This window comes from Suncus etruscus, chromosome 8 (genome assembly GCF_024139225.1).
Source record: "Suncus etruscus isolate mSunEtr1 chromosome 8, mSunEtr1.pri.cur, whole genome shotgun sequence".
NCBI lineage: Eukaryota > Metazoa > Chordata > Mammalia > Eulipotyphla > Soricidae > Suncus > Suncus etruscus.
Genome location: NC_064855.1, coordinates 34958650 through 34975947, shown reverse-complemented (window position 1 = coordinate 34975947; position 17298 = coordinate 34958650). Strand labels below are relative to the sequence as shown.

Sequence of the window (17298 nt, the reverse complement as noted above, 5' to 3'; positions counted from 1 at the left end):
ATACCATATGATATATAGAACAACATGTAGGTAAAACACTCTATAACATTGAAATTAAAGGCATCTTCAAGGAGGAAACTGCACTCTCCAAACAAGTGAAAGCAGAGAATAACAGATGGGAATATATTAAGCTGAGAAGCTTCTGTGTTGCAGTAAGCCCTTTGGATAGGCTTTGATGGTGGTGGATGGTGAATGGAGGGGCTTTCTCTGCCACCCCAGGCCACGTGGCTCCAACCCCCTTCAGCCAGTGGCTATCTGGGTTCAGGAGAGAGAAGATCACAGTCATGTCTGTGTCACTTGAATCAAAGCAGATTAAGTTCTTAAAACTCTGTATAAAATTTTGAGTGAAATCACAGATATTTCAACTTTTATCTGGCTCATTTGCCTAATTAACTTTAAGGAGCCTGAGAGATAATTTGGGGCATGGGGTGACACAGGCATAAATTTGTCCTGAAAAGTAGATGGCTAAAGACCATGCAGAACTTGAAGCCCAGAGCTGCCTCTTTTCAAGCCCATGACTGTGTTCTTACAAAAGGCTTGTGTGCATGGGAGGAACCCTTTGGATTTCTTCCAGGAATTTCACTTAAAGCAAAGAAGACATAGCATATATTGGTAAAGTGAACTTACAATGAAATTATGGTGAAAAAGATAAGCCCTTGGGGGGAATGTTTTGTCATGGCAGTCAGGCCTATCCATCTCAAGGCCTCTATGTGCAGAGAATATGGTAGATGAAAGCTTGTCACTCCTTCACGGCTTCAGGGGTAAGCAGAATAACGTGATTTTTCTTGGATTATAACACTGATATCACCACTTTTTCTGGTCCTACAGTCCAGTACCAGCTAGCCATAGAAGGAAACCACCACTTTGAATAAGATCTTAATCATGTTTGGCTAGATAAGACTATAAAACTCCCCCCTCCTCCTTGTGAGACTGTGTGGTTGAAGAGTTGTTTTGAAGTTGGAGGAGACAGTTGGAAGGGCATGTGAATTGAACTTTTTCTACCCTATGCTGAGGAATTTCTCCCTGATTTGTACAGACCTTTATCTATTGTCAGACCTTTATCTGATCTTATCCTGGTCTCAAATCCATGTATCTCCCTTTATCTATCTTCTGACCCAGGGATTTGTCATATATCCCTGGGCTTTTCTAGTGAATAAGACTGTGATATTTGTCAGAGTCTTGCCTTCAAGTTCCCTTGGACACCAACAGTGTGGTCTTATATCTGGCTGTTGGGCTCTGACAAATTATAATATGATAATTATGAGAATTCAAATCAGTAGGACAATGAGATATAATCTTACCCTAGTGAGGATGGCACATATCAAAAACAGTGGGAACAATCTGTGTTGGCAGGAATGTGCTGAAAGAGATCTGTTATCCCCTCTTAATGCAATGCTGTCTGAAAATGCAATCCCATGAAAAAATACTGTGGAGGATTCTCAGATAACTTAGAACTGAGGGACAATATGACTCAGCAGTACCAGTTTTGGGTATCTCTCCCAAGACAAAAAATCATTTATTCATTGCAGCACTCAGTACAATTAGGTAAGGGAAGGAATTAACCTAGATGTCTAACAACATATAAATATTTTAATTTCATGTGCTACATATATACAATGAAATTCTACATATTTATAAGGAAAGGTGCCACATGTAACTTCCTAGAATTTGGATGGAACTAGAAGACAAGTTAAATGAAGCAACCCAGAAGGAGGATAAATGCAGAATTGTATTACTTATATGTGGTATTTAGAATAACTGCATAAGGGAATGCAATTGTTCAAATGGTGTCAGTCTAGCCAGTTCTTGGCCCCAGAGTCTATTGAGAAGAAAAAGAAAGTGGAGAGGGAGAAACACATATGTGAGATCATAGAGAACAAGGATCTAGGGAATTCACAATCATTGGTGGTGTTGATGAACAACAGAACTAATTATCCAAACCACAAATTCGACACTGAAATCCAAAATGTTAACCATCAAACTTTGAAAGATGTTTGTTAAGATGGTGCACTGTAATGGGGAAGGTATGATATAAACTCTCAAAACATCAGTGGGTGTGAGATTGGTGCTGAAACATTGTATCTCAAAATCATTAACAAATAGCTTTGTAATCACAATACTATAAATAAAGAATTAAATTAAAATAGAATAATTAAAATGATATTACCAAGAATTAGAAAGAAAGTAGTAGAATTCATTCTTGTATTAATGGATGCATAAGTAAAGTGGTAGAATGTCTTAGGTGCATTGGTATGGAGGTTTTTATAAAATAAAATCCAAAAGTTATGATTGCACCCCAAGAAATCTATTTCTAACCCCTATATAATGGTCTGAAGAAGCATGGTAGTGGTAAATGATTAATAAACCAAGTCACTCAGGAAAGAATCATGTAGTCAGTGGCTTCTCCTTGTGGTGTTTATGAAGGGCCATAAGACAGAACTGCTATTTCTTGATTAAATTAGTACAAAATTTACCGGGAGGTGGAAGGTGGAGGGATAAAGAGAAGGTGGGCTTTCACATATCAAAAGAGATTTATAGGAAAGAGAAAGATCAGGAAACATCTTTTTTTTTGGGGGGGGGGTGTTTCAAGCTGGGTGTCATCTGACAGTGCATGTATATAAACACAATAATGTCAACACCATGGGAACACTGTTAGTTGAATATATTTGAAAAGAAGAACAGTGTGTGCAGGAGCATTTTGAATTCAGGTCCTTATGCTACTATGCTCTCAGAGACTGACAATACCTCAAGACCTAAGAGGAAGTATGAGTGTGGCTGCACAGGAACCCAAACAAGAGCCTCATTGCTGGCAGTTTTGGGCAGCAGGGGTCACTGTGGTCATATCAACCCAAGCTCTATGAGATGTACGTTCAGAGGCCTTTGACAGTTTTTCTTGATTTCTTGCGTTTTCTGTTTTCAAAGGAAAACAATTGATATAACCACAGGTAAAGAAATTGTGATGATCAGCAGAGTTGTTTCAAAATATTTTTTCCTGTTAGAGAATTTAACAACAAGATAAGTTCAGGAATACCCTGAAATATGTTTCTAGGATGTTTGCTCAAAAATATAGAAATTAAGTTCTATTTAATTCAGATATAGTGCTCCTAGGAATATTGGCTAAGGATCCCAAACACAATGATAAGTATGCAGAATCTGCTCTCCTAATATTTTTGTAGCACTATTCACATTAACCAGAATCTGGAAACAACCCAAGTGCCGGAGAATAGATGAGTGAATAAAGAAACTATGTAGATATGTCTGGAGAATGAATACTATGCAGCTGTGAGGAAAAATGAATTAATAAAATGTGCGTATATATAGGTAAATGTGTAGCATCATGCTAATTGAAATGAGTCAAATGGGAGACAGCGATATTAAAATAATCACACACATTTGTGATATAAAAACTCATAGTATAAGAATAACAAAAGATAATAGAAATGATGGGGGTATAGTTTAGACAGAAAAACAAAAACTATGAAATAATATTGGAAAGGCTCATGGTCAACAAATTATAATTGAAAGGAAATAAAGATATATGCTAGTTTTCACTAAGGAACAATGTTGCAAACCATGATACCGAACAGGAAAAATGGGTCAGATGAGAGGAAAAGGAAATATATATATATTGCTTTCTCTCTCTATGTGTGTGTGTATATATATATGGAGAGAAAGGAGAAAGAGAATGTGGCTGTCATAAAGGCAGGCTATGGGGGCTGGGCAGGGAAAACTAATGGGAGAAATTTTTGGTGGTAAATGAACAGTTATTAAGAGAAAGGTGGGGGAATCTTGTATGATTGACATACAACTATATTTTTTAATCTTTATCTCATGAGTATTTAATAAAACACATACAAATTAAAATAGTTCAAAGTATCTACATCAAATTTCTGATAATAAAACTGAAGAAGTGATGGTGCAAAGATTGTCTGATGGTTCTCTGAGAGTAGCATGCCCTGTCTATCTAATATCCAGTAGGAATTTCTCTACTGCAGAGTTAAGGACAGACAGGCTATGAACTCATGACCTCAAAATATTAGTGTTCACACTCTTGAGTGTTATGACTCAGTATATCATTTGCTTCTTCTATATATTGGACTAGGATTTATCTATGATTAATCTCCCTTATGAATATGCAAATACACTTCTGTCTGTTGAAATAAATACAAAAATATTTGTGTGTAAGGATATCACAAGTCTACAGCTCTATTCACTAATGTGGCTGTGTGAGCACAGCCCAAGCATGGAATGGATATGGAAAATCCTCTTCCTGCTCACAGTGGCCACAGGTAAGGGTCCCAGTCTCTGGACTGAGAAAAGAACTTGAAAAGGAGGGTGTAGAGAAGGCCATTGCTCTTCACTGCATTATCCATCAGCTGGCCTTTTGCAGTAAATGCCTGCCGTGTGACAATGTGATGTCTGTTGTTGTGAAATGCATCAACCAAATCAGATCCAGGGGGCAGATCCAGATCACAGGAGGTTCCGTGCTTTTTTTAGAGGAAATGGAGTCAGAATATGGAGATGTGCTCTATTTCACTGAGGTACGTTGGCTCAGCAGGGGAAATGTCTTGAAAATATTTTTTGAGTTGAGAGAAGAAGTGAAAGCCTTCATGGAGAAGAATGGGAATGCTGTTTCTGAGTTGAGTGATCACAAATGGCTCATGGACTTAGCTTTTCTTGTTGACATCACACATAAGCTGAATGAACTAAACAAGATGTTACAAGGCCTGGGGCAGCTTCTCAGTGCTGCCTATGACAACCTGAGAGCATTCTCCACAAAATTTGTGTTATGGAAATCCCAGCTCTCTCAGACAAACCTTTGCCATTTCCCAGCATGCAAGGAACTTGTGGGTGCAGGCATATCATTCAGTGGTGAGAAATACATTGATGCTATTTTTAAGCTAGAGAAGGAATTTGATCACAGATTTGCAGACTTCATAAAGCACAGAGCCACTTTCCAAATTTTTGTGGACCCCCTTTCCTTTGATGTGCAAGATGCCCCTCCTGTGCTTCAAATGGAGCTCATTGGCCTGCAATGCAACTCTGATCTCAAAGCCAAATTCAGGGAGATTAGTGGAAAAGCAGACATGCATGGGCAATTTTTAAGAGAATTGCCCCCCAGCTTCCCTGAGCTTTCCCGAATGTTCAAACATACCATGTGCCTTTTTGGGAGCACATATTTGTGTGAAAAGTTATTCTCTATACTGAACTTCAATAAGTCAAAGTACAGGTCTAGACTTAATGATGATCATCTTTTCAAGCCATACTGAGGGTCTCATCTGCTTCCTCTCTAAAGCCAAATGTGGTTCAGATTTGTGAGAAGAAGCGCTGTCAAGTCTGGCAGCAAGGAATAGGCAAAAGATGCCATGTTCAGATGAACTGTTCATGATCTTCACTCAATGTTCTATTCATGTTCGGAAGAAATAATTAAAACTGTTAATAATGACAAAAAAAAAAAAAAAAAACAAGGTCAATAGAAAACACAGAAGCAGAGGCCCCACTGAAAGGCCCATCTGGGTAGCTGATGTCAGGAAAGTAGAAACGTGTGGACAGAAAATAATGGAAAGGTCAGTGAAGAAATGACTCCTCAAGAATGGTTTGCAATGGATTTTCTTCCTCTGCAAAATGACAGAATCATATGTGGGTACCCTTCCTTATTAAACAGAGCTACCTTCAATTCTAGAATTGTCACACTTGGTCCTTTGTTTGACCACTATCCTTTTTTGTGGTATTAATTCTGATTGACACCCAGTAATGCCAAAGTTATCCAATAACTAAGCAATGGCAAAGTATTTAAGATTAAAAATGAATCCTGAATATGATAATTATTTTTCCTGGAGACATTTCCTCCTACAAGAGAATGGTTTTCTGCAATTTGATGACTGTATGGAAATTTCCACACACCACTCAGCTAAGAAATACTGAGCACCAAACACTGGAAATCAGAGAAACCATCCATTAGAAACTGAGAGAAAAAAGGCCAAGAGCAATGTTCTATATGTGACCAAGCAAGCTTTCTGAGGGAAGTGGTTAAGATTTCCTCTAATATTTGTTCTTTTAAAAGTGAACTGAGCCATTTCATTGATATAGAGCATGCCGTTCCATATACTGTGATAAATCCATCTGTACTTACTCAAACAACTTTTTTTAATATATTTTATTTAAAAACATTAATTGCATACATGATTGTGTTTGGATTTTAGTCATGCAAAGAACAACACCCATCACCAGTGCAACATTCCCATCACCAATGTCCCAAATCTCCCTCCTCCCCACACAACACCTGCCTGTATTCTAGACAGGCTTTCTATTTCCCCCATATATTCTCATTATTAGGATAGTTCAAAATGTAGTTATTTCTCTAACTAAACTCATCCCTGTTTGTGGTGAGCTTCATGAGGTGAACTGTAACTTCCAGCCCTTCTCTTTTTTGTGTCTGAAAATTATTATTGCAAGAATATCTTTCATTTTTCTTAAAACCCATACATGAGTGAGACCATGCTGCATTTTTCTCTCTCTCTGACTTATTTCACTCAGCATAATAGATTCCATGTACATCCATGTATAGGAACATTTCGTGACTTCAGCTCTCCTGACAGCTGCATAATATTCCATTGTGTATATGCACCACAGTTTCTTTAGCCATTCATCTGTTGAAGGGTATCTTGGTTGTATCCAGAGTCTTGCTATGGTAAATAGTGCTGCAATGAATATAGGTGTAAAGAAGGGATTTTTGTATTGTATTTTTGTGTTCCTAGGGTATATTCCTAGGAGTGGTATAGCTGGATCATATGGGTGCTCTATTTCCAGTTTTTGGAGGGTTCTGCATATCACTTTCCATAAAGGTTGAACTACACGACATTCTCACCAGCATTGGATAAGAGTTCCATTCTCACCACATCCTCGCCAACATTGCTTGTTCTCATTCTTTGTGATGTGTGTCAATCTTTGTGGTGTGAGGTGGTACCTCATAGTTGTTTTGATATGCATCTCCCTGATGATTAGTGATGTAGAGCATTTCTACATGTGTCTTTTGGCCATTTGTATTTCTTCTTTGTCAAAGTGTCTGTCCATTTTTTTGCCCCATTTTTTGATGGGTGTAGATGTTTTTTTCTTGTGAAGTTCTGTCAGTGCCTTGTAAATTTTGGATATTAACTTCTTATCTGATGAGTATTGTGTGAATAGTTTCTCCCACTCAGTGGGTGGCTTTTGTAAACTGGGCACTATTTCCTTTGAGGTGCAGAAGCCTCTCAGCTTAATATATTCCCATCTGTTAATTTCTGCTTTCAGTTGCTTGGAGAGTGCAGTTTCCTCCTTGAAGATGCCTGTAGTCTCAATGTCCTGGAGTGTTTCACCTACATGTTGTTCTATATATCTTATAGTTTTTTTGTCCTGGCCTGCAGGACAGATTATTCATGGTGGTAGAGGGGTTCCAGCCTGAAAAGAGAATGGGGGAAAGAAGGGAACAAGCAACAGGAGGCTTGTCAAGGTTCGTTTATTGAACTGGGTAGGTCTCTTTTTAAAGCACACTTTTACAGGGGGTGGAGAGAAGGTAGGATGAAACACCTGCACTACAGAGGTCATCTTGTGGGTAATCTTTACATGCCATCTTTACATAAGGAGCACGGGAATATCTCAAGGTTAGTGGTTTCAAGGATGTCACAAGCTTCCTGGAATGTTTGACTGATAGGACACTGTGGTATTTCTTTGGGCTCTAGGGCTAGCCAATGCATTAGGTTATGTACTCTGGCCAGACAAAACTAGTTTGTCCTGCTGAATTCCATTTTAGTGTTTGGTCTCTGGCATGTCCCCCTTCTGGGTGTAAAAGAAAAGGTGGGTGAAGAATCTGTTTTAGGCTACCTGGTGGGCTCCCAGGGTCAGCACTCAAAACAATGAAATAATTTTGTTCTGCTCAAACATTAATTATATGCAGGAATGTGACTCTGACTCCTGGCACCAAGCTATTCCTGTCTTTGGCAACTCCACAGGACCACAAGGATGGTCTGATTAGCTTTTCAAGCTGCAGGGCATCCTGTGGAAGTGGTCCTTCAGAGCTTAAAAGCCCAACAGAAGCAGGATCAATAAAGTCAGCATTCAGAGACTCTGACACCTCCAGATGGTAATGGACAGCTATTGTCTTATTGGTGGCAGAGTCAACCTGATTTTTAACAAAATCTGTTAATTTACGAAATGCCCAAGGGCCAAAAGAAATAAGCCACTAAAATTCTATGAAAGGCCCCAGAAGAGTGAATATCCAACAGAGTGGATAGCCATGGGGAGGTGGAAAACCAATTTTTGTACAAGGACTCACTCTGTTCTCTTTGCCTCTTTCTCTTTCCTCTAGTCTTTGCTAAACATTGTTAATGCTGTCATCAACCAATCCTAATTTATCTTTAAAAAAGCAACATACTTACTTAAGGGCGGTACATAATTCCCCCTCTTTCAGAAAGACAAAGTCTATTTCCCAATTGGGAGGTAGGAAATGGATTATAGGTTTTCCATGGGTCATTCATTTACTGAGGGAAGATGACATGTGAACTGGATGTGATGGCTTTAGAATTTTGTATAAAGGAATTTTGTCTTTAATATAATTGAAAATAATGATGCCTCAATAAATGATGCCTCAAATAAAAATTTGGAAAAATAATTATTGAAACCCATGATTATTGCCTATTACAGCATCCAGGATATGAAGCAAACCAACTTGTATGACAAAATTGTGTAACATGTACATAACATAAATATATACAGAAGTATAAGAAAAGGTGATAACTAAAGTTATAATTTGAATGGAGGTGAATGGTATCATTAGGAAAATGTCAGGAGAAGTTGAGATATGCATCACTACACTCAAATGTGCCATATAGGAAAGGAAATAAAAGAATTCCCAATAAAAAAAATGACACATCATTGTGCTTGTGAACCAATTATTTTACTTATAAGTGCTAAGGAGTTGGTGGGAGAAGAAAGAGGTAGACTATAGATGGCACAGAGAAAAGTGGAAGAATGTCTGGGACACATTGGAAGGGCATTGACACATGATTGTATCCATATTAGAATTTAAAATAAATGTGGTGAATGAGGTCAGGATACAATGTTCTGATGTCTCAGCCTGGCAGCATTTCATAGTTAATAGAAATTGTGAAGATGACAGAGCTGGGAACCCAGGCAGGATCCTCAGTGCAGGGCCAGTCTTGGCAGCAGGGGGCGCTTAGAACTCACCAGACATTGCACCATGAGCAGGTGCAGGTGCCTGGAAGCATCTGCTCAAATACTGGGATTTACTGTTTTGTTTTGTTTTGGTTTGGTTTGGTTTTTGGTTTTTGGGCCACACCTGGCGTTGCTCAGGGGTTACTCCTGGGTGTCTGCTCAGAAATAGCTCCTGGCAGGCACAGGGGACCATATGGGACACCGGGATTCGAACCAATCACCTTTGGTCCTGGATAGGCTGCTTGCAAGACAAACGCCGCTGTGCTATCTCTCCGGGCCCCATTGTTTTGTTTTTTAAATAAACCCTCTGAAATAGACATCGAGTGAGGACATTGTTTATGGCCTCCTGACATGTTTCCCAGTATTTTATTCTACTAGAGTATAAACATGACAAAATAAGTCCATGACGATCTTTAAAAATATATACCTAATATTTCTGGGGGGAAAAAAAGCAAGGAGCAATGAATAGTTCTAATTGTAAGCACATTGATTGCAAGATATCTCAGATCTAAATACTGGGATCAAATATCAGAGCAATAGAGAAAATTTGGTATTCAGAGGCTTCTCTGTGAAAACAGATCTTGTGAGTTTAATGTCTTGTGAAAGGAACTTTCTCTGCACAGCGTACAAGGACAGGGTATAGTCTGATGCTCTTAAGCTATCAGCCACAGACTTTCAAAGGGAAACCGAGTGATCCAGTTGCTTCTTTTTGAGTTTTGACAGTTATTAGTTATGCAGGCTATTTTACTCTCCTATGAATATACAAGTAAGTCAGTCTATTGAATTGAATACAGATAAGTTTATACCAGAGGTCTTTCCAAAGCTAAAACACTTCCTTACCATCTCCATGAGAATAAAGTTCTTAGCATGGAAAGGACATGCAGAATACTGTTTCTGCTCTCAGTGGCCATTCATCTGTTGTAGGACTTCTTGGTTGTTTCCAGAGTCTGCCTATTGTAAATAGTGTTGCAATAAATATAGGTGTTAGGAAAGGATTTTTTACTGAGTTTTTGTGTGCCTAGGATATACCCCTAGAAGTAGTATAGCTGAATCAAATGGGAGCTCAATTTCCAGTTTTTTGAGAAATAGCCATATTGTTTTCCATAGGGCTGGACTAGATGGCATTCCCAAGAGCAGTGAATGAGAATTTCTTTCTCTCCACATACGGGCCAACACTGATTGTTCATGTTTTTGTGATGTGTGCCAGTATGTGTGATATGATATGGTACCTCATTGTGTTTTGATTTGATTCTCCCTGATGATTTGTGATGTGTAGCATTTCTTCACATGCTTTTGGCCATTTGTATTTCTTCTTTGAGAAATTGTTCATTACTTCTCCCCATTTTTTGATGAAGTTGGATGTTTTCTCTTATTCAGTTCCATCAATATCTTGTATATTGTAGATATTAGCCCGTTATCTGATGTGTATTGGGTGAATAGCTTTTCCCATTCTGTGGGTGGCTTTTGTATTCAAAGCATTATTTCCTTTGAGGTGCAGAAGCTTCTCAGCTTAATAAAGTTCCATTTCTGTATCTTTGCTTCAAATTTTTGGAGAGAGCTGTTTCTTCTTTAAAGATGCCTTCAGTTTCAATGTCCTGGAGTGTTTTACCTACATATTTTACCTACCTTATGGTTTAGAACTGATATCAAGGTATTTAAACCATTTGCATTTGATCTTTATTCAGGGTGTTACATGGACATCTGAGTTAGTTTCCTTGCATGTGGCTCACCCGTTGTCCCAACACCACTTGTTGAAGAGGCTTTCTTTGCTCCATTCTGCATTTATTGGCCCTTTACAAAAAATTATTTGATTGTTTATCTTGGGAGCATTCTCTGAATACTCTAGTCTATTCCATTGATCTGAGGGGTCTGTCTTTGTTCCAACACCATTTAATAATAAAACTATGAAAGATGTTTGTTAAGATGATGCACTGTAATGGGGGAGATATGGAATGGACTCTCAGAACATTGGTGGAGGAAGGTTCACAGTGGTGTGAGATTGATGCTGAAACATTGTACCTCAAAGTCAACAATGGATACCATTGTAATCACAATGCTATAAATAAGAAATTGAAAATAGAATAATGAAAAAAATGATATTACAAAGAATTAGAGAGAAAGCAGTAGAATTGATTCTTGTATTAATAGATGCATAAGTAAAGTCTTAGGTGCATTGGTTTGGAGGTGTATTGTAAAATAAATTCCACGAGTTGTGAATTCATCCCAAGAAATGTATTTCTAATCCCTATATAAGTGGTCTGAAGAAGGATTGCATTGGGAAAGGATTAATAAAGCAAGTCACTCAGGAAAAACAATCACGTAGTCAGTGATTACTCCTTGTGGTGTTTATAAAGGGCCCTAAGTTAGAACTTCTATTTCTTGATTAAATTAGTACAAAATTCACCAGGAGCGGGAAGTTGGAGAGAGAGAAGAGATTTATGGGAAAGAGAGAGATCGGAAAACACCTTTTGGGGGGAGTTATAAGCTGGGTGTCATCTGACAGTGCATGTATATAAACACAACAATGTCAACACCGTAGGAACACTGTTATTAAATATAATTTAAAAGAAGAACAGTGTGTGAAGGAGCATTCTGAATTCAGGTCATTATGCTACTCAGCTCTCAGAGACTGACAACAGGTCAAACCTAAGAGGAGATGTAAGTGTGAACTGTGGCAGTGCTGGGAACCCAAAAAAGATATGGATATTTGGGACACTGTTGATGGGAATGTATCTATCATGCCAAGGGATTCCCTCTTCTAATTTTCCCAATATTTACTGTGCCTATGCAGAAAAATAAAGAAAATCAGCACATAATAATTGGGGGGGGGGTGTTTGTTATTGTTGTTGCTGTTGTTGTATTCATTTTATGGCTTTGTTTTATTTTTATTTCAGGATTGTAGTGGTTGTGTGGTGGTTGTCTATATTGCTGTGGTGCTTTTGGATTTTCTGTTTGATATTTTTTTTAGTACTATTGATGTGTTTCTCTTCCTTTTTACCTTTCTTCTCCCAAATTAATATTTATAATCTCTAGAAGGACTCCACCCATTTTTTTTCTTGTTTGATTTTACCCCCATTTTTCTTTTTTACTTTTCCTCAAATAGAACCACATAACTTGAATCATCTTGTTCCACCTCTCAAATTGAGAGGGAAACAATGGAGGGTACCAAGACCAAACAGTTGTATGATCACTAAGTTGTAATAAAAATGATCAGACTTAACACCAAATCCAATCCAATGACAACAGATCTATACCCAAGCACAACTGCCAGACACAGAGGGGACCACTTATACCCAGGGAGTACAGGAGGGGAATATGGGATGAATGCTGGGAATGAGAGTGGAGGGAGGACAACTATGGTGGTGGAAATTCCCCTGATTCAGTGTCAATATGTACCTAAAATATTACTGTGAAAGATTTGTAATCCACTTTGGTCCAAATACAAATCATTATAAAAAATAATATAAAAAAGAGCCTCATTGCTTGCAGAACTGGGCATGAGGGGGTGCTGTGGCCATACCAATCCAGGCTATATTAGGATTATATTCAGAGTCTTATGAGAGTTTTTTAAGTTCTGGTGTTTCCTGTTTTCAAAGGAAAAGAACTGATATAACCACCAGTAAAGGTGGTTATATAATATATGTATTATAATATATAATATGATATAGTATAATACATAATAAGGAATTATTATGGTCAGTAGAGTTATTTCAAAATATTTCATTGTTTTGGAGAATTTAACAGCAAAGTAAGTCCATGAATACCCTGAAATATGTTTCTAGGATATTTGCATACCTTAAAAGTAAAAAACAGGAAGTTAGTTTGATGAGTTAACAGGATCAAATAAAATTTCAAAACCCTCTTCCACTGCTGGTGGGAATGTTGACTAAATCAATCATTTTGGAAATAGAGAAAATGGACTATGCTCAAAAATCTAGAAATTGACATCTACTCAATCCTAGGAATATTGGCTAAGGATGTCAAAACACAATGAGACATCTGCTCTCCTATGATTTTTTAGCACTATCTACATTAACCAGAATCTGAAAACAACCCAAATGCCCCAGAACAGATGAGTGGATAAATAAACTATGGAAGATAAATCTAGGAAATGAATACTATGCAGCTATTAGGAAAAATGAATTAATAAAATTTGTGTATAGAGAGATGTGTAGAATCATGCTAAGTGAAATGAGTGAGACGAGAGACAGCAGTATTAGAATGATTAACTCATATGGGATATAAAAAATTAGTAGTATAAGAATAACAACAGATAATAGAATGATAACAGATAATAGAAATAATAATAGAATAATAATAACATAATATAAATGTTTAGACAGAGAAACAAACAATATGACAATAATATAGGAAAAGCTCATGGTCAATAAATTATAATTGAAAAGAAATAAAGAGATATGCATAAAGATCCTCAGGAACAATGTAACAAACCATGATACTGAACAGGAAAACTGGGGTCAGATGAGAGGGAAAGCAATATATAAAGAGAGAAGGAGAAAGAGATTATGTCTGTCATATAGGCAGGCTATGGAGGCTGGGAGGGGAGGACTAATGAGAGAAATTTTGGGTGGTATATGAACACTTGTGAAGAGAAAGGTGTGGGAACCTTTTATGATTGACACACAACTATATTTTTAATCTTTATTTCATGAAAATTTAATAAGAATACACACAAAAATTAAAATAGAATGAATCCAAAATATCTACATCGAATTTCTGATAATAAAGCCCAAAGGAAGTGACTGTGTAGGTCTTCTCTGATGTTTCTCTGAGAGAAGCATGCCCTGTCTGTTTAATATCCAGTAGGAATTTATCTTCTGCAGAGTTAAGGACAGACTGTGGGCTCATGACCTCAAAATATTAGTGTTCACACTCTTGAGAGTTAAGCTTAAGTAAATCATTTGCTTCTTCTATATATTGGACTATTTTCAACTAGGATTATTCTCCCTTATGAATATGCAAATACACTTCTTCTGCCTATTGAAATATATACAGAAAATTTGTGTGTAAGAATATCACAAGTCTACAGCTCTATTCACTAAGGTGGCTGTGGAGCACAGCCCTCGGCATGGAATGGATATGGAAAATCATCTTCCTGCTCACAGTGTCTACAGGTAAGGGTCCCAGTCCCTGGACTGAGAAGGGAAGTAGGCCCAGTCAGGGAAGTCCTTCCAATCCAATCTCTGCCCACAGGTGTGGACTCCCAGAAGCAGCTGGTGCAGTCTGGGGCTGAGTTGAGGAAGCCTGGGACATCAGTGAAGATCTCCTGCAAGGCATCCGGATTCAGCTTCAACTACTGGGTGAGCTGGGTACAGCAGCGCCCTGGACAAGGACTTGAGTTCATGGGAAGGATAGATTTTAGAGATGGTGAGACAAATTACGCACCGAAGTTCCAGGGCAGAGTCACCCTCACTGCAGACAAGTCCACCAGCACAGCCTACATGGAAATGAGAAATCTGACGCCTGAGGGCACAGGCACTTATTTCTGTGCGAGAGACACAGTGTGACAACCCACATCCTGACTGTATCAGAAACCTGAGACAGCTGTGCTGGGTGAAGAGATTAGAGGAATGCTTAGGTCTCTTAAATTCTTTCTGCAGAGTCAGGTTTATGAGATTTAGAAGGAGGCTCTAGGCTCAGCAGTCATTTGAAAATCTCAGTATATCTGTGTATCAATAAGCAATAACCAATAGAAAACACAGTATTCTCCTACCCTCCTGTATTCTTACTATTTTTCTTCAAACTGTCTGCTGGAGGTTTCCAGATATTAACAGAAGAATCACATGAAATTATGTCATGTGTTATTGCATGTTATTGCACTGTAAGTCTTTCCTTAGCAAGCATCAACATTTTATTGTTTACTCAATGTTTACATAAACATTATTCAAACCTTGTTCTTGAGGAAAAGCAATTAAAGACCAATGTTTCATTTTATTTCCACTTAGTAAACAAGAAGGCAAGAAAAAAACAGAAATGTGTGAAATATAGGTAAATTACAATTGGGGTACATGTGAGGATGTCACATTTTTAATTCTACCTGTTATTGTGAGATTGGTAGAATTACTTGCTCTGAGTTGTTTTCCTTGAGCATCCCTATTTGTAAAATTGAACTGATCCTTTCAATTCTGAGAATCACATAGCAACACTGTATTTGTAATTCAATTTGGATCAGTGATATATCTATCACAGTTGTGTGAAATTCAGGCATACTTGGAGTTATATCTTTGAACATTTTTATAAATTCTGTGCAACAGCAAGAGGTTATTTTCTCTGATATCTATTTCAGGAGTTGGCAAAATTATCTCCTGCATTATTTGTGGAGCACCAATTTATGTGCATATTTGCATCTAAATAATCTTGAGCTGAAATTCTGCATTAGGTAACTGAAAGTGAAGATATTTTGTGAAAGTAAACACAGCATCATTACGATATATGGTATAATGGAATTGATGAAAGTTTTCTGTGGAATCTTGGTGTAGGTTCATACAATCTGGTAAGTTTCCAGAAAGGTTGTCAGCATCTTGGACTAGCTCATTGAACTGTGAACTAGATCAAGATGGTCCTCACACAATCCCCAGCACTTATGTATATCAACTGAGCATACCTAGTTTCCTAACATATAAATGCTAATGATTACATGATTAATTAGTTGAGTGCTTTGCTTTACCATCTTGTTATAAATAACATATCTTTTCACTTTCTATCCCTTAATACAGTGTATAGCTTCCCAGGGACAAATCATAGCATGGAAAGAGGACTTGAAGACTTGGATGACTCTTTAGTGACCACTGGAAAGTCCCAGGCCAAAATAACAGACATCACAGGATGGGCTACTAAACACTCTAATTACTGGCATGAGGTTATATCACCAAGTGGATATGCATTTTTCTTCTTATATTTCCCCAAACTGCATTTCTGGTTTTGAACAAAGATGCAAAATACTGTAAAGTGTGGATCCTACAAATGGTGAAAGAAAACCTTTCCGCATGACAAGGAGAATTCTCACATCTATTGAAGAGTGCACTGTGTTCCCTCCCTCAAGGAACTCTGCTCATTCATAGAGCAAAATGACCTTAAGACCATTCTTATTGACTCAATAAATTTATTATGGGAAAATATTCCAAACAGGGTCAATGTAAAACACAGAATCAGAGACTTTACTTGAAGGCCAGCCTAGGGAGCTGATGTTCATAAAGCAGAAAGATGTGGATAGAAAATAGTCAAAATGTCAGTGAATAAATAACTCCTCAAGGATGGTTTGCAATATATTTTTCTTGCCTCTGCATAAGGAAAGTATTGTATATGAGTCCTCTTACTTACTAAACTGCTACCGTAAATTCTGAATGGTCAGACTTGATCCTTTGTCTGACCACTATGCTCTCTATGTGGCATTAATTCAATTGATATACAAGAATGCCAAAATTATCCAAAAACTAACCAACTGCAAAGGGTTATAGATTAAAAAAATAAATCCTGAATATGAAAATAATTTTACCTGATAGACATTCTACTCATATGACAATGATTTTCTGCAATTTTCTGATTGGTTGGAATCTCCATACACTATTCAATAAAACTTAGTAAGCTCAGGTAAGAGATAGTGAGCACCAGACAACTGGAAAACAGGGGAACCATTAATTAGACATTGAGGAAATGAGGCCCAGAGGAATGTCTAGTATGTAACAAAACCAGCTTTCTGTGGGAGGTGGATGTTTCCAATACTTGCTGTTTTAAAAGTGAACTGAGCCATACCATCACCATGCAACATGCCCTTTCAGATACTGTGATGGGTCCATCCTTACTCACTCAAACAACTCTTTTCGTAAGGACAGTAATATGAAAGGATGAAGCTAAACTCTCAATTTTTGGCAAAAACAAAGACAACTGAAATTTGAATAGAATGTAACTTTTGCAATGATTAATGCTCATACTATTTTTGTTATAATGTGAGGTTACAGTGTGGTGATTGAATTGGAGAACACAGGGAAGATTTTGTTTCTATGGACTGAGCTCTAGCCAGTGATACTCTAAAATATTCCTGTCTCTGTGCTCAGGATTCATGCCTGG

The 17298-nt window shown here is 37.7% G+C and overlaps 1 gene segment (V, D, J or C); it reads left to right on the top strand.

Moving 5' to 3' along the window:
• The first annotated feature begins 14299 nt into the window (after positions 1 to 14299).
• On the top strand, positions 14300 to 14738 carry LOC126015883 (immunoglobulin heavy variable 1-18-like). The segment is given in 2 exon segments: positions 14300 to 14345; positions 14425 to 14738. Coding segments are annotated over 2 exon segments (360 nt in total).
• The last annotated feature ends 2560 nt before the right edge of the window (positions 14739 to 17298 follow it).